The 20,291-nt window shown below is 55.0% G+C and overlaps 1 protein-coding gene across 6 annotated transcripts in view; it reads right to left on the reverse strand.

Moving 5' to 3' along the window:
- The window catches only part of TSPAN11 (tetraspanin 11), a 69,261-nt gene that overhangs the window by 15,186 nt on the left and 33,784 nt on the right, over window positions 1-20,291 (reverse strand). For all 6 annotated transcript variants that reach the window (XM_081821052.1, XM_081821051.1, XM_081821049.1 and 3 more), the window contains exon 3: window positions 10,817-11,008. In XM_081821052.1, coding sequence (XP_081677178.1) covers window positions 10,817-11,008 — 192 coding nt within the window. The remainder of the gene's footprint in view (window positions 1-10,816; window positions 11,009-20,291) is intronic.

The raw sequence follows: 20,291 nt of genomic DNA on the forward strand, positions 1-20,291 counted from the left end.
AAAGAACGATCTGGGCTGCAATGTCACGGGTGCCAAGATTGAGAAACTGATTTACACATTTAACTTCAGATTCTAAGGTTGCTACTGGGACCTGATTTGCATATGTGCCCCTCTGCCCTCCGGGAGACATGAAAAGGAAGATCTGAGGCAGGCTGTCTGGTTCCTGAGAAGCCTGGGACTGAACACAGACAGAAGCACGTGAGGGGCTTACTCTGTGCCTGCCTCGGAGGGGACTATGTAGTAGGAAGTGGCTCTCCCTGACTCTAGGAAGGACCGGGGAAGCCTCCAGGGCTTCGGTTCCCAGGCCCTTGGGCGCCGGGGCTGTCGTGGGCATGCTATTAGCCCAGGTGTCCTGAGATGTCACAGCTGGGTATCCCCTGGCTTCCCCTGTGGGAGCCGGGGAGGGCTGGGCCACCGTGGCTCCAGGAAGCATGAAGACAGTTCGGGAGGTGACAGATCTCAGACACCCTGGGTGTAATTTGTAGAGGTCCCATGTCAATGTAAGTCAGGATTTACTGGGCCCCAGGCTATCCGGCTTTCCCCGGCTAACCAAGCCTGGGCAGGGCCCACCGTTCTCTCGAGGGGGCCACCAGAATTCCCGGCCTACGGCAATAACCCAACTCAGGGTGAGCCTGCCACGCTTCTCAAGAGCGGAGGAGCGGGGGCGGTGGAAAGGTATCCCTCCCACCAGACAGCGAGGGAGGGAGCGGAACCCTTCCTTGGCAGGATCAGTGCCTCACTCCGCAGAGTGGCCCAAAGCGCACACACGGGGTGCTCCGTGACAGCAGGGGCTCCCCACCCGTGAGCACTTCTCACCCTGGGAGATGAGCGTGGCATCACTTGTCGCGTGGCCGGGTGAGCACCGCGTTAGCCTCCCGGGAACCCCGAGACGCGTGCACGGGGAGGCAAAGTAGCTGGTCTCAGGTCACACGGCAAGAGCACGGCTGAGCCCAGAAGCCGAACCCAGGGAGTCCAGCTGCAGAGCCTGCACGCCAACCCGCTGTGTGTATCGTCCCCACTAAACAGCGATGGGAGGGAGGGGCTCACCGTGAACACCTGGGGTGGATACAGTTAGCTACGTGGCCCAAAGCCCCCAGTGCCACTGGGCAGGCTCCCCTCCGTCCTCAGCAGTGGCTTCTGCCTGCTCGCCCCCCGCCCCCCCCATGCCTGTGCTGCGATCATGGCCATGGCTCTAAGCTCAGAGCCCAGCGGCCGCCCTGGCTGTGCGGCACTCCCCAGCACTCCCCGTGTGCGTGCACACAGTGTCCCGCATACCAGCGAGGCCGTGGGCCTCAGTGCCGTTCTCTGTGCCACTGCCTGGGACTCGCTGTCCCGACCGTGTCCTTGTCACACGTCATTGGCCATCAAGTTTCAGCTCAGGCGAGGCCTCCCCAAAGCCCTCCCTGTGCCAGAAGTTCCTGACCATGACCTCACTGCGGACATCCTCGTTCTTGAACCTCCCTCGGACTCCTGGGTCTCACGTGTGTCCTGCTCCCCAGTACTATGGGGCCTTTGATCCTCGTTTGCCCCCTTGCTCTGACCTGTATCTTGTTCCGTCCTCACAGTCCCCGGGGAAACTTGGTGTGAACTGGACCCACCCTGCCCTAACTCCTCCCCGACCTCTAGCCCCACTTCAATTTTTGTGACTGGCTGGCCCCTGCACACAGGGCTGTCCCCCACCCCCCGCCCCCGCCCGTCCTTCCAGAAGCAACCACTGAGGTTTGGTCTGAGAGAAACCAGGAATGACACTTCTAAAGGAAGTTCTTGTAGCCTTGGCCCCAGAGCCCTCCATAAGAACTAGGCCACTCCAAACTCTGCCACAGTGGACCCCAAACATAGAAGGAAACAGTTTGGTAAACACAGAAGGGGACCCAAACATTCATCTTCCCCCTGTACCATCTACCTTTTTTTTTTCCTTTAATTTTTTAATGGTACAGTTTGGACTAGAAGCAAAGTCGGATATTTTCTAAAGCTACAGATCCAAAAGGAACCTGGAACAGCACAGCACTCTCTGAACCAAACCAGTACTTTCTTTAATGAGGAGCTCTGCAGAAGCTGTGTGGAAACATTTCTCATGGTGCCATTCAGGTGATTAATTAGCAATTGCACCTTCAGATGGACTGACGCTGCATCGGGGCAAGCTGGGCCCCAGATACAGTTTCTGGGGCAGACTCACGGGGGCTATGAGCCCAGGCAGCTCGGCCCCAGCTGGCGCCCTCCCTGCAGGAAGTTTTAAGAACTTTATATGGTTGGACTTTTGGAACTCCTCATTGGGCTGACTCTGGAGCGTTCGTCCCCTGCCTCCTCCACTATTCTGCACGATCAGGGACCATTGGAAAACTGAGCAGGCGTGGCGTGCAGGCAGGTGGGGGCCCCCGCCCCTTCTCGGAGCAGCGTGGCCAGGGAAGAGGAGCGGAGACTCCAGCTGCTGCCGAGGTTGAGTTGCAGGGAGAAGAGCCCGCCAAAGGCTCCCAGCGTGGCTGGGTGAGAGAGGGAGGGCGCCAGTGGCAGGTTGCAGCAGGGTCAGGGAGCTGCAAGCAGCCAAGGCCAAACAGGAAAAGATGGAGCCAGCTGGTGAAGCGGCAAGGACCTCGGGGCACATTATTTTCTGACTGTTAACCACCGGCCGGAGGCAGGCAGGGCTCAGAGGCGCTGCTGCCTGACTGTTCGTGCAGAAAAGAAAGGATGTGGGCTTGAGAGCCTCAAGCCATTCCTGTAAGGAGATGTCACTGTTGGGAGGAGGACGGTGACCTCTACCCCTGCGGGCCCCGGCCCAGGGCTCACAGCCCCCACCACCCAGCCCCTCCACCTGGGGGGCAGGATGAAGCCAGACTCCTCAGGGGTCGCGGCCCAGGGAACTCAGGACAGGCTGCCGCCTGCAGGATTGGGCACGGGGGAAATGGCTGACGGCTGCCTCCGGCTGTCCCCCAGAAGGACCTAGACGTTCCCGTTGGTGTCTTCTCCCAGGCTGTGGGAGAGATGGGGCGCAGCTGGTAGGCACCTGTGCACGTGCCAGGAACAAATGAGATTGTGCATGGGGCCAAGGCAGGACCACGGATGGGCCTGGTGACGGGTCCCCGGCGACGGTAATTCTAGGACTGGGTTGGCTACACGGGAAGGCTGAGCCGGAGAAATTCGTACCAAGTCTGGAGGTTAGGAAAATTCCTGGGGTTCAGAGAGGTCAGAGGCTCTGACCAGATGGAAACAGGAATTGAAACCACCCACAGGGTTCTTTGTCTTTGGATACAGGTGTCTCGTGTTCCTCACTAGACTCCAAGCCAAGAACTGGGCTGTAGGCCCATGCGTATCTTCCCTGCTTATCCTGCCTTGTGCCCAGCAGAGCAGAGAATTCTGGGAATGGGCTAGACCTGCTTGTTGTGGTTGATGGCAGCCCTATCGACGGAACATGGAGAATGAGTTGCAGACACCGTAGCGGGGAGGTGGTGGCAGTTGAGTGCCTGTAAGACCCACCCCGCACGGGCAATTTGCTGCCAACAGGCAGGCAGTGATCACTTCCATCCGCTGCAGCCTGAGAGAGGTGGATCTTGAACCCAGGATGGTGCTGGTCAGAGAAGAGTGATGCCACACAAGGTGCCCTGGCCTAGCGGTCTGGGTCCAGCTTGCCTCTGGGGCAAGATGCTGTGTGACGCTGGGCGAATCACTCACCCTCTCTGGGCCTTCTGCATAAAATGTGGGGCTTAGATGGGAAAAACGCCTCAGTGCTGCAGCGTCATCAGTCTGTGCCGTGTGGTGTAGGGGCTTTCCCTGCAGGGACAACCCCCTCCCCCACAGCTTCTCCCCTCCTTACTCATTGCTTGTCCTCGCTGGTGAGTGGGCCTTCCTCCTTCACGTCGGGGACAGCCTGTCCTCAGGATGCCACATTCTCTGCTCGCCAGCACGCAGTGAGTTTAGTGGGGGCAGTTCTTAGAAAGGCGAGCGAGCCTGTCTCGACCAGAGCTGACGAGCCGCTAAGGCTCTGATGGCAGCTAGAAAGCCACATACTCCAATCAGCTTCATTAGTAATGAAGGAGACCTTTTGCTGCCATCTCTCTGTCTCCTGGGTCTTATTCTTCAGTAACTGTAAACTCCCCTAAAACCTCCGTGTGATGTGTGGGGAGATGGAGTGGGGCGCCGCATGCCAATACGGAGGCATGGACTTCCCAAAGGCAGCGCCAGGACCTGGCAGGGGAGGAGCACGTCCAGAAGGCTGGGCAGCCGCCACTCCTGTCCCAGACCCAGGGGCGCAGGGAGGCCCGCGGCTCCACGGTGGGAACGAGGTGTGGATCAGAAACCTCGCCTCCACAATGGGAAGGGGGGGTGCCCTGTGTTCTGCCTCCACCCAGGGCTCTTGGCGGGGCAGGAACCTCTCAGAGTTCGACAGTCTCCACTGCCTCGGCCTCACTAGCCACGGGCCTGGGGCCTCAGGAGGAGGAGAGTGTCCACTCAGGACCAGTTTTCCTTGCTGGGTGTGTGCCTCTGCAATAAGACACACTTTAACACCAGTGGGAGGGAAATGTCACCGGGAAGGTAGAAACACCTGTGTGAACACACGGGCTTCCAAGTAAGTTGTGAAGGGCTATCTGGGGTTCAGATACCCCGCACCCCCAGCCATCAGGGCCAGACTGGGCTTCATTAGGGGAGAGGGACTCTGGCATGTCTCCTTCCTGTCATGGGCTAAACTCGGAATCTGCTAAGGAAAGAAGCAGGAACCGAATGACAGAGAGGGAGTCATCCTGAGCTAAGTAAACTCTTGGATTTGGGATACAAACAAATGATGTTTAGTAGCCACCCCCTACCCTTCTGCAACACACACACACTCACGTGCACGCACACACACACGTGCACTCGTGAACACAAAATGTCTCTGAGCCTCCTCGGTCAGCCCTGCTCTGAGCCCCCACTATGGGGTGATCATTGACCCACACACAACTAAGTTGAACTTTCTCCAGCTGGACCAACACATTGTCTTTGGTGCACTAACAAGCTGCTCTCTGCCACATTACCTGCAGCCTGAAGCTTGACCTTCACTTTTGAGCAGATCAGGTGACAGGCAGCTGGGTAACTGACCCCCAGTTCTCAAAGGGCTTCGTTTTTCACCTGGAATGCAAACCATAGGTCCTGACACACACAAGGTGAATGCCCATTCCCTGTGCTGGAAGCATCCAAAGGGGGGGGCGTGCAAAGCTAGCCTGGGGCAGCAGAAAAGGCCCTGGACCAAGACTTGGGTGATGACCGGGCTTGGCCAGTTCCTGGCTAAGGCGAGTCTCTTTCTCTCTTCGGCTCGGGAGGTAAGTGGAGAGTGTGTGTCTAAGCGGCCTGGCAGTCCCTTCTGCACAGCCCCCTAATTAAGTAAGACCATTGAGAAGGAGGCTGATGGGAAAGACTTGCCGAGGTCTTGAGAGGAAGAGGGACCATGTTCCATCAGGCAGCTGTGTGGTTGTCCGGCACGGAACAGGCCTTTCTCGAAGGACCTCAGCAGGTCCCAGCTGGGAGAGGCAGGGCACAGGCTGACTGACTGAATGGGTCTTTCGAGCAGCCCTCTTGCCTCAAGGCAGACTCTTAAGGGTATCTGCATCCTACTTCTCCACGAGGAGCCTTGGCAAGAGTCATCTTGTCCACTTCCCTGCCTCCACTGCACCAAACCATGCAGGGCCAGGAAAGGCTCTCTTGCTCTGATGGAGAGGAGTCGGGGTTCTCAAAAGCCCTGGCTGCAGGATCCATTCTTTTGAAGCATGTGGGCAGCTGACTCAAAGGTCAAAGTGCTACCAACCAGATGAGGCTATGACCACCCTGTCTGGGTGGTCAGTGGACACTGACAAAGTAAGGTGAGGCTGAGAAATGAGCAATGGGGAGATGCGGTCAACTCCCTCCCTCTCCCTGGGCATTGGGAGCCTTCCTCCATGACCAGCTCCCATCAAGGAAGTGGTCCCGCCCAAGCTGTGGGGACCCTGGGAGTAATGGCCCTAAGAATAACTTCATTTATTTAGGTTCCTTCTCAAAGGAGCTTGGTCATGGTGATGGTGATGTAAATGATAATTATAGCCACATTTGATGATCTTTATATAATGTGGTGACTCGTTTCCTCTTTAGAACACTCCCTCATTCTCGTCATACCTTACCCCCAGATAAAGATAGGGATCCCAAGGTGGCCAGAAGTGGCCGAGCGACCTTCCTGAGTCCCAGAGTGAGTTGGGCAAGCTATGCTACAAGGTGCTTTTGAACCACAGTCCTTGATTCTAGACCTTCTTGCCCTGGTTAACCAGCTCTTAATATACTTGATGGAAGTGTTGCAATCTGGGGTCTCCTCATTTTCAGAAATTGGTTCTAGCACTTCTTACGCTCTAATCCATCCCCTCAATATAAAAGAGCCCCTGACGAGGACCCAGTTTAGCCTGAACTATCCATTATCATCTTCATTTGGCTTAAGATATAAAAGTTTTCAGAGCCCGTATTCAAAACTCTAAAAATATCCCTTTTGATCAGGGTGGCATCTGTCCTGGTCACCGGCCTTAGGCTTAGATGGCCTGAATTATCTGGCTCCCGCATGCAGCCTTCGCTAAAACAAAAGATCTGGCGTGAATAATTTAAACCCCATTCCCTTTCCCCTCCGCAGATTTCCCATGCCACACCGGGCCACAGTTCAGCGCCAGCAAAGATGTGCTATTCCTGTCCCTGATGAATGCTTCCTTCTTGGGAAAGTGACTTTAGGGGCTGCAGATGTGCTAGGAGGAAGGGCTCAGACCAGGACGGACATCGCGCCATGTGAGCAGGACCACCCCACCCCATCCCGTCCCGGCTCGTTCTTGGGGAACATTGGATGTCCGGCTTGGCCCTCCACCTGATCCAGGCTGGGTGCACATCACTCAGATGCCCGGTCTTTCATCTTTCCCTTTCCTCTTTGGGGACCACTCTGTGCAGAGCCAGACTCACTGCATTCCTCCTTTGGAGTTTCCTTCAGCCTTTAGCTGATGAAAGATTTCAAAGGGAAGTTAGACAAGGAGGGGGAGAAATGAAATGAGAGCAGCAAGGAGCCTCCAGGAACCACAGAACGCTTTCAAACTGCCTTCACCACATTGCCTGCCCCCAAACGGGAGCCTGGGTTGAAAATGTCCTACTTGTCTTAGCCACCTTTTTGGTGAAACAGTCAAGTGCTCAATGATTCGGGGGCTGACTGGCCAGGATGTGGGGGTGACTCAGAACCGCTGCTTCACCTGTGTTCTGTCCTCAGGACGGTTCTGTCTTTGGTTCTTTCAGAGGGTTGGCGGGGAAAAGCGAAGGGAGAAGGTTTCAGGATTCGAGTCTGCTCTTTGCTAGCCTGCTGCCCCCGGACCCCTGGGCCGGCAGCTGTGCCTGGGCACTTTTCCCTGCCCTCGCTTCCAAGCTGGTCATGTGTCTGGTTGGTGTCAGACCACAGAGGTGGAGGTGTTGGATAAGTTCTGTTGCGACGGAAGTGAGAGCAGGCCGGGGGGGAGGGGGTAAAGGGGGCTGAGAAGAAGGAGGTTGTCTAGCACCAGCCTTCCCAGCAGCCCCTGTGCCCCCAGCTCTGCCTCAAGGCCCAGGGGGATGAGAAAGCCTCTAGTTTGTTGACCCTCTGAAACTCAGAAGGGCGAGCTGAGAGGTACATGTGCGCCATCCTGCAGGCAAGCCAGAGGCCCTGGCCTTCCAGAATTCCCTGCATCTTCCCTGCACAGCCCTGGGTACAGAGCTTGGTCCCCCCAGGCAGGCTGTGACTGGATGCTGGGGACATCAGTTTTCTTGATGGCTGGGCCTGGAGGGTGGGCAGACCTTGCTAATGGATGGTAGAGGAAGGGAGTAAAGACGAGGGGGCTGTGATGGGTGAGTCGCAGAGCAGAAGGCTGCCAGTTACTGACCCTTAGGCTTTCCTTCTCATCTTTGAGGCTGCCAAGGGGAAGAGCTCTTATGATTGGACTGGTCTCCAAAGCAGCCGAGAATGCTGAGCATCCCCCATTAATGCCTAGGTGGCCCACTGTCTTCAGACTGAAATGTCTGGATGGAGTGTTGGACCCGATGGCCCTCAAGTTCCCTTCTACCCGGGGCATGCTCTGACACACACTGTTATTTCCATACTATAACGAGTGCAAGGAACTTCTAGGGTGCCCACCCCCCGCCCCCAGCCTCCTGCCCTAGGATTCTGGCTGCGCCCTGCGGGAGCTCCCTCTTATACCCACACAGATCTCTGGGAGCAGCTACTCTGTGCGGACATCCACAGATACGGAGGACGGCGCGCCCCTCTGCCCACATTACTCCCCTTGGCCTCCCGTCCCTCTGCCTCCCATCCTGCCGGGCCTCCCTGGGATGTGTATTCTTGTTGGCAATTCTAACAGACTGGGCTTCACAGTTCAGCTCCGGCACTTACTCGCTCCGCACCTCCCGGGCCAGCTTGCTCATCGGAACGGTGGGGTGAATAATGCCTCCCCGAGGCAGGCTGGCTGGGGTGGGTACGAACTCTGGCCCGGGAGGCAGACCCAGCTGCTCACTGCAGTATGGCCTCCGGGAAATGGTTTCACCTCTCTGCGGCCCAGCTTCCTCCCCTAAAATGCATGCCGTGAGAGTAAATACCTCAAAGGCCTGGGTGAGGATGAAACAAGCAAATGCAACAGTGTTTAGAACAGTGCCTGGTGCAGACTTCACAGGGGCTGTGGCTTTGCAGGGCTGCTGTCGTAAGGACAGAGGGAGGTGGCTCTCAGTGCGCAGTGTCCATTCGTGTTATTGCGCCCTGGGTGGAAAGCAGGGGGCTGTTTCCCAGGGCTGTAGGGGACCACTGGTCTTAGGGGCTCCTTTAGAGCCAAGACAGACGACTCTGAGTGAAAAGGAAGGTTCCCAAGTGAGGGCCTCGGCCTTCCTTCCTGGACTGTAGAGGTGAGTCCCGTCTCTTCCACAATAAGATCAGCTTGTGGAAGGAAGGGCTGGTGATCACACGGCTCAGCAGCCTGCCTCTGTGGGCCACAGGGCTCAGCCTGAAGCCTGAGGCCAAGTTGAAGGCCCCATGTCCTAAAGGGTCAGGGCTGAGCAGAGGAAAGGTAGACCCACTGAGAATGTAGGGAAGAGGATCGCTCTGGGCCCAGCAGCACCGGTCCCCGTAAGCCTCAGTCCCCATCAGGGCTGGAGCGTCTCGCCTGGCCCATACCACATGCCTAGGGACTCCACTCAGCTGATGCCGCCCACGATCAGGATGTCCAGCAGGCTGGCGAGGGCTCACGCCTGGCCACGTGAGGGGGGCTAGCAGGTGTGCGGCTGGCTCGGGGCCCAGCCGTCCCACTGCCACGTCCCACTGCTCACGTCAAAGCCCGCGCTCTGGTGGCTGGTCCCCTGTGGGACTTTACCCCTCTGGGGTGCCACCATCCATGTGACCTGCGTCTTGGCTCTGGGCTATCCTCAGAGCAGGATGAAAGAGCTTTCCCTAGGCAGGGGAGAGTCATCCTACTGAGCCTGTACACAGCACTTTTATATCCACAGCTAAAACACTAGGTCACCACCGGTGAGAGAGGCTTCAGGGACGGCACCCCCGTCGTCTCCTGCTTTCTTGGTTGGATGTGCAAAGGCTACAGGGAAGCAGGGCGGGAGAGCACAGCCTTCGAGGCTCCTTCCTGTGACCTGATTCCATTCAGGCTCAACCTGATTTCTCATGGACACTCAGGCTCGTTCTGGCTCAGGCCCTTCCCTGCTAAGTCCACATGTTCTGTAGCCTCCCCTGCTCCCACTGGGCTTGGCCTTTGGGAGGAGATTAAATGGGGGAGGCTCCACCCAGGCACCAGGGAGTCTGCCCTGGCCAACAGTGCAAGGGGGTGGGTCTGGCTTCTGCCCCGGCCAGTCCCGCCCTGGCTTCCTTTCCCAGCACGATCAGCCGGCTCTGGATGGACAGTCTTCCCAGCTTCAAGGAGCCTGTGCTGCCCATAGCATCACTCGTGACATCCTCTTGCCCCGACAACCAAGCCTGTGTCTGATCAAGCTTCTAGATTCAACTATCAGGAGAACATGTTAAACAACGTCACAAGGATATAATCAGAAAATCCATAGGACAGATGACCTGGTTCCTTCAACAAATAAATTGCAAAGAAGGTGAGAGAGAGAGAGAGATGGGGGGGAGAGAGAGAGAAAGAGAGAGAGGGGTGGTGCAACTAAGAGACTGAAAGAGACTCGGGAGACAAATTGCCCAATCTTAATACACAGACCTAATTTAGGTTTCGAGTCAAACAAACTGCAAAAAGAAAAGAGAACAGTTTATAGGTCAATTGGGGAAATTTGAAACTGCCTGGTTATTTCATGATATTAAGGAATGACTGGTAATTTTTTTGATGTGATCATGGTGTTGTCATGTTTTCTAAAGAAGGACCCTTCCGTTCGAGGGAGACACACTGAAATGTTACAGACCACTCGCTGTCTGGGAGCCAGGCGGGGAGAGGGAGTAGGGAGGGGACAAATGAACCAGAAGATGGTAGTTGTTGAGTGTGGGTGATGGGACAGGGTGCTTCATTATCACATTCATTTCTGCATATCTTTGAAAAGCGGCGTGATAAAATCTGGAAGTAGGAGGTGGAGGAGGAGGAGGAGGGGAAGGAGGAGGACGAGGAGGGGGAGGAGGGAGGTGGAAAGGTAGGGTAGAGGGGCCACCAAGACTGGCTTAGGTGCTAAGAACCTAGAGACTGTGGCCAACACCAGACCCCAGGGTGACCATCCCTCTCTGGCTTCCCCGAGGCCTCCATTCCAGGGGCCTCCACGGCATGGGGGTGGTTCTCAGTACAGGAGCACGATGTGGGGACGGAATGCGGGCTGGGGGCGCCAGCAGGGCACTCACCGTGGAGAGGCAGCTCCTGTCCTCCCGGATGATGGCGCCGAAGCCCAGGAAGCCCGTCACCATGACAAGGGCCCCTGCAAAGATGAGGATGTAGGCGGACGCGGCGAAGGTGCTGGAGGCCAGGACGCTGAGGTAGCCGCTCTTCTCCACCAGGGTCCAGACGCCCACGGCCATGACGGCGGCCCCGCCCACCTGCAGGAAAGCCCAGGTCAGGGCAGGTGGCCGCCGCAGGTCCACAGCTGCCATCCATAGAGCGCCCACCACGCTCCAGGTGCTTTTTATGCACCATCTCATTCAGTCCTTCAAAGAGCCCGAGGGAATAGTTTGGTCACCCATTCCACAGATGAGGAAATTGAGGCGTGGAGAAGTTAGGAGACTCGTCCACAGTCACACACCTAAGCAAGTGGCAGGAACGGATTTTGAATCTGAGGCTGATTCCCAAGTCCGTACTTCTTACCATATTGTGTCCCCAGGAGATGCAATGCCCTTCCTCCCCCAGTGCTCCTTGGGCTGGCCCACGTTTCCCGGTAGGGCACGTTTATATGCGCCCCATTTCAGCCTTACGTTTGTCCATGTGGGGAGCACGCCAGGGCTTCTCATCTTATCTGCAGATGACAAAACTGGGGCCCACAGAGGAAAGGCCAACTGCCCAAGGTCCTGCCTCTGGTTAGGGACCGTTAGGGGTAGTTAGGGGCAGCGGCAGGGTCAGGACTTGAACTCAGAGCCACCCTGCCTCCCTCCACCACTGAACGGACACACGCTGCACAAGCTGGAGTCGGTCTGAGGCAGCAGGAGGACTGGGAGAGATTTCTTCCTTGCTAACGGTCCCATTTTCTTCCAGCCCCGAGAAGGAGGCAGGGACAGGGCACTGCTGACTGGCAGGTCAGGCCGATGGCTCCCTAGGAAGGGTACCTGGGGCACGGAGCTGGGATGCCTCTCTGGCCTGGTTCTTTCTGCACGGAGGCTGAATGACCCTTTCTGTGACTTGTATGCTCAGCAGAAGTGTGTGCGTGCATGTGTCCTCAAGGTGCCGGATGGGGCAGTATTAGGCTGTCTGCCCAGGGTGTTGGTGGGGGGCAGGACCCCTGGGACCTCTGACCATCTCTGCCTTCTGCTCCTGGGAAGGCAGACTTCTGTGTGGCCTCTAGTCTCCCTGCCTCACTTAAAGGTGGGTTCTCTTCCTCAGATGGGTGGCGAATCTCCCTCAAGTGTATCAAAAGCTCCACAAGCTTCCCTGGCTGGGTCCATGCACACAAGGGGCTCCCGTCCATCCCAGAATGACTCTGCGTAACCCACCCTGACATTTCAGTGTCTGTTCCCGGCACTCACAAGCGTCAGCTGAGTGAGCAGAAGGTGGTTCCGGGCACTTACCGTGCCCGAGGCACCTACATCCTGCAGCCCAGCACTCTCTCTTCTGAGCCTTGCAGTTCTGGGGCGGGTTGGGGTGGGGGGGGCACGTAGCCTTGTTTTGCAGATGAAGAAACTGAGGCTTGGAGAGAAGAATGTGCTCAAGGTAACACCATTAGGAAGTTTCAGAATTGAGATTCAAAGCCAGGTTTTCTGTCCTCGGATTCCACAGGTTGGGCTGGGTCCACTGTGCTACTCACTTTGCTTTTAAAATCTGTCTTTCTTCCAAGTGCTTTTTTTTTTTTTTTAAAGATTTTTTATTTTATTTATTTGAGAGAGAGAATGAGATAGAGAGAGCATGAGAGGGGGGAGGGTCAGAGGGAGAAGCAGACTCCCTGCCGAGCAGGGAGCCCGATGCGGGACTCGATCCCGGGACTCCAGGATCATGACCTGAGCTGAAGGCAGTCGCTTAACCGACTGAGCCACCCAGGCGCCCTCTTCCAAGTGCTTTTTATCCTCCTCTGCACCTCCAGCAGGTAGCAGGTAAGAGAAGCAGGTAGAAGGACATCACACAGCTGCGCCTCTCCAAATGGAATGGGAGAGGCTAAGGTGCCGCAGTCCTTCAATTCCATGATGCACATCTCCCCCACCTGCCCTGTCCCCCCACTTGAACATCTCTACAACTGAGATGCATCTTACGATTATACTTGGCTGCACATTTTCTTAGTGGTACAGAAAAGAATGGTGTATCTCACAATTGGTGGTATCTTCAGATTCAGTGAAATCCTGGACTACGATAGGTTTTGAAATTCTCTGTGAGTGTAGGCTCTCTCTGACCCATACAGCCTCCATGACCAGGGAGGGAGTTCCTGAGCCTGATTTAGGGGAACTGTGTCCAGTGAGGCTTTCCAGCAAAATAGCTTGCATATGTTCTTTCTGTCCCCTGCCCCCAGTGTGACTGAAAGGCTTGGGTAAGGGTCCCAAGTTTTCATAGCTAGCTATGTGACCTAAAGAGAGTCTGTTTCTTCCTATCTCCAGTAAAGGGGTTATCTCAGACTCGTGATGCCCAGCCTAGAACCACCAAGGACTCCTTTGATTACTTTTTCCTGTGGATCTTATATTTTGAAGGCTTTTGCCTACCAAATACAGTGCATTAATTAAGTAATAATTCATTTCTCATTTTTTTATTAATCAAAGGCACATGAGAGTGCCAGGAAGAGATTCTGAGCGGCATGAAACAGTCAATGTGACCACTTTGCATTGATCTTTTAATGGGTGTAGTCTCTTTATAGAAATATACACACGATCCATTATCCATTAGGTTTGTCAACCCCATAGGCTGAGAATCAGATTCAGGACCCTCCATCTGGGCATGTGTGGGCTTAACTGGGGACACTTTATCTGTTGGGGGACATGGAACCCACTGAAAATCTGATAGAAAGCTTTGGACACTTTGGCCAGAGAAATGGTAAGCCACGTAAAATAACGTATTCAGGTCTGGGGTCTGAAGTCTAATCTTGTAGCACGTAGTGAGCCCTGGTGTAGACAGGTCTCTAAGGCCTCCTCCACCTTGACACCCAGAGAAGGTGGCATTTCTCAGCCTGGCTGCAGAGTCTCCTGCAGCCAGGAGACTCCTTTCTTCTGTTCCAAGAAACCTAAGCCACACCCCAGGCCAACTGGAATCTCTGGGAGTGGGATCCAAGCGTGAATATTTTATTAAGTTCCCAGGTGGCTCCTCGGAGAACCGAAGCTTGGGTTCCATATTTAATGGAGGGTCAGAGTGTCCTGCCCCTCTCCCCCAGGAGGTGGTGCTGTGCTGAATCTCACAGAAGAAGCTGCTTCCTGGAAGATTCGGGGGCCCTGCCCTGAGTGTAGCTGCCTGGATAGCTCTTGACACTTGTTCAGAACTTGAACTCCATCCTTTTCCCTGTCTGTGTGAGGGTGTTTGCTTTGGGGTTGAAGGTTGGGTAGTTGAGGAGCAGAGTTTCCAGTCCAAAGGGATGAAAGTCCTATTATGAAAAAAGAGGAAACCGCCCCCATGGGGCTCCCAGGGGAAGGAGGGGGGCTGTAAAAAATGCAGCCCGGGAGAGGAGCAGTATTGCTTCCACTAATGGAGGGCTCCTCTCTTGCCAGTCACAGAAAGGGCTGGAATCTTGCAAAGCAAAGCCGGGAGAGTCCACAAGCCAGCCAGGGCGGCAGCATGGCCCCCAGCCATGAGGGAGGGTCTGGAAGCGATCTGAAGGGACCCACTGCCCTGACTGAGGTCCAGGGAACACATTCATACTCGTTCTGATATCCGTGGGGACACCAACCCTCCCCTGGGGTGTCACATCTGGTGGAGAAGTTACTGTCTGCAGGAGACAAGCGACAGGGATTTGCCATCAGGAACAAGAGGGTTTCAAGTCTTCCAGGGCATCTTGGGACTTGGTCAGCTCTTTAGAAAACAATCTTGCATCTGGACAGGAACAGTAAAAGCTGCTAAATGTTGGAATGGGTCACCAGAGGAGGACTGGGATGTAGAAGTCAGCGGGCCTAGGTTCCAGCCCTGGCTGTGCCCCTGCCTCACCATGTGTCTGGGTACCAGACACTTCACTTGGCTGAGCCTCAGTTTCTTCATCTGTCAAATGGTGCCGCGGGATGAGAATATCTCTGAGGTCTCTTCCACGTGGGTCAAATGTCCCTGTTAGTACTGGAGGACAACCTTCTGCCGATACATCTCCAGGAAGATGCTTCTGGATCAGCGGTTCATGGCTTTCACTCCAGCTGTGTGGAGACTGCCCAGATCAGCAGGAAGAGCAGAGGAAGGGGAGCTGCGAGGCGGACTGATGCGGGGCGGAGAGAGATCTGACCCCAGTGAGCTATTTCAACCGCTATTTGCACAGAGTTGATTCAACAGTATTGGGCTCTTTACAGAAACTGTGGAATATTAATCACATTTTTCAAAACTATAGCTTGTAGCCGATTAGCCAGAAAGCCCTGCAGAGGGTGAAGCTGGCCTTCTTGCCAACAAGGACCCAGGAGGTCCAGCAGGGGCATGGCACGTCACCCATGCCTTGTAATTTTAGGAACTTCCAATCTATAGAACCAGAATGTTGCTCATGTCATCACATGAGCAGGAGGAGGATTAGCCTGAGCAGCCCCACATGGCTGCCCTCACAGACATCACGGCAGCACCCTCCCACCCCCCAAAAGCAGGCAGAGAATATAAAAGTAATTGCAGGATTTTCTTTGTCAGGCTACTGAAGGGTTTCTGTGCTGGGATGTGGGGGCAGGACCGGTGGGGGGCGGGGAGCAGGGGCCAGGATGGTGGGGCTCTCAATAAGGAAGGGTCCCCCAGGCCAGAGTCCCCTGCCTCCAGTGGCAGGGAAGCCCATGACATGGGGAGGCAGGAACACATGGGGTGGCCGTGTACTTCACTTCTGTGTGTGTTTGCTGGGTGCCTCCTAGCTGCCCAGCTCCACGCTGGACTGGAAAGGTTTTGGAACTGGATGTGTGTTTGCCCATTTAGAGTCACACTGGGAGCTCCTTCTCCCCTGGTCAGTCTCATAAATGGCACCCCCATCCGCCCAGAGCAGAACCCCCAGGGTCACTAGGGACTCCTTACTCTCCTCCCAGGGACAGCAGTGTGCGGGTCCCCAGCCGTTCTCCCCACCCGGCTCCATGCACCGTTCTGGCTTTGGCTCCCTGCCTCCCCACCCCTGCATCATCAGCTTCCTGCCCCCGCATCCAGCCCAAACTTCGGCCTGGCTCCCTCTCCAGCCTGAGCTTGATTAATGACCAACACCCCCCAGGGCCGGCCAGCTTTTCTCCCAGCCCCTCCCCACCATGTCCCTGTGGCCTGGGTACCAGTTCTGACTGAGTTGAATCTTCAAGGCTAGGCTTGTCCTGCTAAAAGCCACTTTCTGCTTCAAGTCATTCTTGTCTTGGCTCTTTGGTTTTAAAGAGTCCTTGGTAAAAGAAATCACAGCACTGCTTTCCCTCTCTCCCCAAAGAAATCTACTTCTATGACGAGAGCAGAGGTCACAGGATTTGCTGAGGGTTGGAGCTGTTGAATCTGTTCCTCCTTCAAACCCCGCTTGGAACCTGCAGGGAGCCTGCCCCCAGTCTTGCAAATCATCCCGTCCTCCCCACGGCTTCCACGCCTTGTACGGGTGTCCAGAGGGATGCGTGTCACGGCGTATTGTTGTATTCGTCACTTTGCCTGTCTCCCTTTTAGCCTCTAGGTGAGATCTCACTCATTTTAGCGTCCTGAGCAGAGCCCTACACAGCGTAGTGCCTGGTAGCTCCCTAGGGAAGGAGGGGGGAGGGAGGAAGGGACAGAGGGAAGACTCAAGTCTGGCCCCTTTTATATTCTGGATGAAGAAGCAAAGGCCCAGAGAGAGGTGACTTTCCAAGGTCCCGTAACCAGCCAGGGGCCAAGTGCGCACTAGAACTCAAGAACCCTATGGGCCAGTTCGGTGCCCGTGTTACCGGCCAGGCTGCTGATCCATACAAATCTCCTCTGCCCATAAAGCAAGCCACCTTGCTCAGGGCTGTCACCACAGGCTTCCTCCTTGACTGGTCTCACCCACGATGGCCCATGCAGACCCAATGTTCATCCTCCCTCCCCCACCAAGTATGAGCCTGTCCCCCAGCAGACCCGGACAGCATTGAGGGGAGGGATGACCTCAGCCCCACGGGGGTCCTGTGACTTCAGCATCTTAAGAAGGGGAGCCGTAGAAGCACCAACGGCGGGACCCATTCTGTCACAGATGACATGTCCTGGGAGGCAGGCGGAGGCCTGTTCGGTGGGATGATGATGTATGTGAAAGTGAAGGGCCTTCTACCCCTGGCAGGAAAGCGAGCAGAGGCTCTTCCTTCCTAGGCTCTCCATGGGAGTCCTAGAGAGACGTCCTGAAGTCACCCCCCCTGCCCCGCCAGGGCACGAGTCCTCCACCATCTCTGCCTCCTGTGTTGGCCCATGTCCCTTCTAAGGGATCCTGGGGGGGGGTTTCCCTGGAGGCCAAGCCCCACTGGTCCCCAAGGAAAATCTCAGACAACACCCCGGGGCAGCACAGAGCTCGCCCCCCCCCATTCTCCCATAGCCTGGCATAGCTCCTGGGAGGCAGGGGAAATTTTGATTATTAACACAGCCAAGCAGCTAATTAAAGTAAATAAATTAGGGAACAACATTTGCAGGGATGATGGGAGCTATAAGGAGACGTGCAGGAAATGGGAGGGAAGAAAAGCATTTCCTAGGCACCACGTAGGGAAGCCGGATCACATTTTCTTTTTAGGGCCAGGGAGGAGGCATGAGAGTGTTGACATTTTTGGTTCCTGACCCAGAGCTGTATCCAAGGGGCCCTCCCCTGCCCAGTGAGATGGTCCCAATCAATCCTGGGTTAATCGAAATGCAAAGGGGGAATGGGGTGGAGTCAGGGATAGGGTAATGGTGAAGGATGGGGGATCAGGTGTGGGTTGAGTGTTGGGGGCCGGGGAACCAGAGGTGGGGGGGAGGCTGGGCACAGGAGATGAGGATCCATTGTGGTGCTTCCTAAGTCTTGCTTAGATTTTTCATATTCAGCATGTCTGAATGCCCACACCATGGAAACATCCTAATTCAGGTTCAACCTTGAACCTTGGGGACATTTTGGATTCCAAGTAAGCATCAGAGCAGCGGGTCTATGGCTGTGATTATCGGTCAGTGGTCTCCGCAGATGGGAAGAGCACTGAACATTGGAGTCAGAAAACCCAGAAGTGACAGAGGATTCTGACAAGCATGTGAGCCTCAGTTTCATCTCTACCAAATGGGAATGGAGATATTAAAGAGTGGTTGTAAGAATCAATGCAAAGTGTAAACTGATTCATGACCTTCCAATTGTGCAAGCATGACATGGTTGGTTGGGAGGCGGGGAGACAGGGTTTAAAGTCTGCTCAAGACCGCCAGGCCTGGCACGTGACCACTAACTTGCACCTGCGTCTTGCCTGCGTTAGGGTGGACGGCAGGGGCCGTTCGCACCATCTGACTGCTCTGGTTTTGAAACTGCAATGTAAACCACTAGGGCGGTGCCATAAATTTGGTGGGGTATAACCTGCATCAAAAAACAGAACAAGGGTGCCTGGGTGGCTCAGTTGGTTTAGCGACTGCCTTCGGCTCAGGTCATGATCCTGGAGTCCCGGGATCGAGTCCCGCATCGGGCTCCCTGCTCGGCAGGGAGGCTGCTTCTCCCTCCTACCCTCCCCCCTCTCATGTGCTTGCTCTCTCTCATTCTCTCTCTCTCAAATAAATAAATAAAATCTTTAAAAAAAAAAAAACAGAACAAAATGCCACAAAGTAGAAGAGAAAATAGACTGCATTGTGCACAGTAAGGGTAAGCTTGGTTTTCTGAACAATTCTTTCTGTGAGCATTTCTTATGCTTCCATGTATTTCTTACTCGGGTCATGATCCTGAGTCTTAAAGCCAGTGCCAAACGTACAGAAAGGTATAACTTAGTCCACTGAAGGAGCTACATACAGGAGCCAAGCACCAAGTGTGTGTCAGAAACTGTGCTATTTTCCCAAATGTTCATCTTTTAATTCTTACAGCCTTTTAAAAAAGATTTATTTATTTATTTGAGAGAGAGAGAGAGAGAGCACATGAGCGAGTGGGGGGAGGGGCAGGGGAAGGTGAGTGTGGAACCTGACATGGGGCTCGATCCCACGACCCCAAGTTCATGACCCGAGCCGGAACCAAGATTCAGACGCTTAACCGACTGAGCCACCCGGCGCCCCTCGTTCTTCTAGTTCTGACACTCCCGTGACAGTACCAAAAAAGTGAGGGATTTGGCTAATGTTTTAGTCTGCTCAGGTTACCATGATCAAATCCCATAGCTGGGTGGCTTCCACAACAGAAATGTATTTCTATCTCTCCCAGTTCTGGAGGCCGGGAGTCCCATGATAAGGTGCTGACCGATTCAGTGTTGGTGAGGACCCCCGTCCCTGCTTACAGATAGCCACTGCCTCACTGTGTGCTCATATGGCCTTTTCTCTGTGCATGTTTATACAGAGAGAGCTCTCTTCTCTACTGGTAAGGCCACCAAGCCTACTGGATTAGGAGCCTACCCTTGGGGTTTAGAACTTCAACATATGAATTCTGAGGGCTCACAATTCCGTTCCTAGCAACTCATGTCCCATGGCAAATAAATAAGATCTGAATCTGAACCCAAACTTGAGCCTGAGTCTTCCCGGCATACTAATCCACGTATGCCCCGAAGACACTGGGGGAGAGGCCAGGACCCAGAGCTGGTGGCCTCATACGTAGTCTTTGGGGTGAAAGAGACCTGGGCTCCAGCTCTGGGTCTTTGGGCCAATTGCTCCCCCCTCTGCACAGTGGGGCTCTAATAGAGCTGTTCAGGGCTGTGGGGATGCTGGGAAGATGAAACAGAATGATGTAGGTGAAGGCCTTCCACAGAGGAAGCCCGCAACAGGAGGTGCCATGCACCCTAGGGCCTCTGTCCACTGATGCATTCCAAGCACCTAGAACAGTGCTTAATAAACATCAGGGATGGAGTTGTCGGTTGTTATCATTGACCAGAATGCCTGGGTGTCAGCGCTAGCTTTCTTTATGACCACTGTAAGACTCTGGGCAAGATTCTGAGTTGGGTGAGCCTGTTCCCTGCCAAAGATAATGGCCAGAGAGACTCTCCGGGTTGATCTGAGGATCGCATGAGATAATCCGAGGAAGGTCTTTATCCAGCAGTGGCTCACAAACACTAGGCATCATAACTGCCACGAGGAAGGGTTTCTTCATCCTCGCTGTGCTGGATTTGGACCGAGTTTGGCAAGGTGATGTACAGGGAAGGAACACTGTGTTTTGGGGGAAAGGAAGTATGAGTGTTCAACCCAATCATCCTAGCAAAGGCAGTGTGCCTCTGCTGTCTGGGCTCCCTCTCTGTGTCGGCACAGGGGTGGGGGTGGTAGCCAGGGGCGTTAGTGAGCAGGAGCCTGGAGCTGTCTGAAGACCCTCCCTGAGGCTCTGCGGTAGAGTCTAAGAGGAAGGCGGAAGGGCTGCAAGCACTGACCAGTGTAGACACTGGCATTGCTACGTGTCTTGTAAGAGGGGCTCAGGTGGAGGGCTGGCAACTGGACTCTGGGGTGTATGTGGGGAGG

Source organism: Leptonychotes weddellii, chromosome 5 (assembly GCF_054177405.1).
Source record: "Leptonychotes weddellii isolate Sample4059 chromosome 5, ASM5417740v2, whole genome shotgun sequence".
Classification (NCBI taxonomy): Eukaryota; Metazoa; Chordata; class Mammalia; order Carnivora; family Phocidae; genus Leptonychotes; species Leptonychotes weddellii.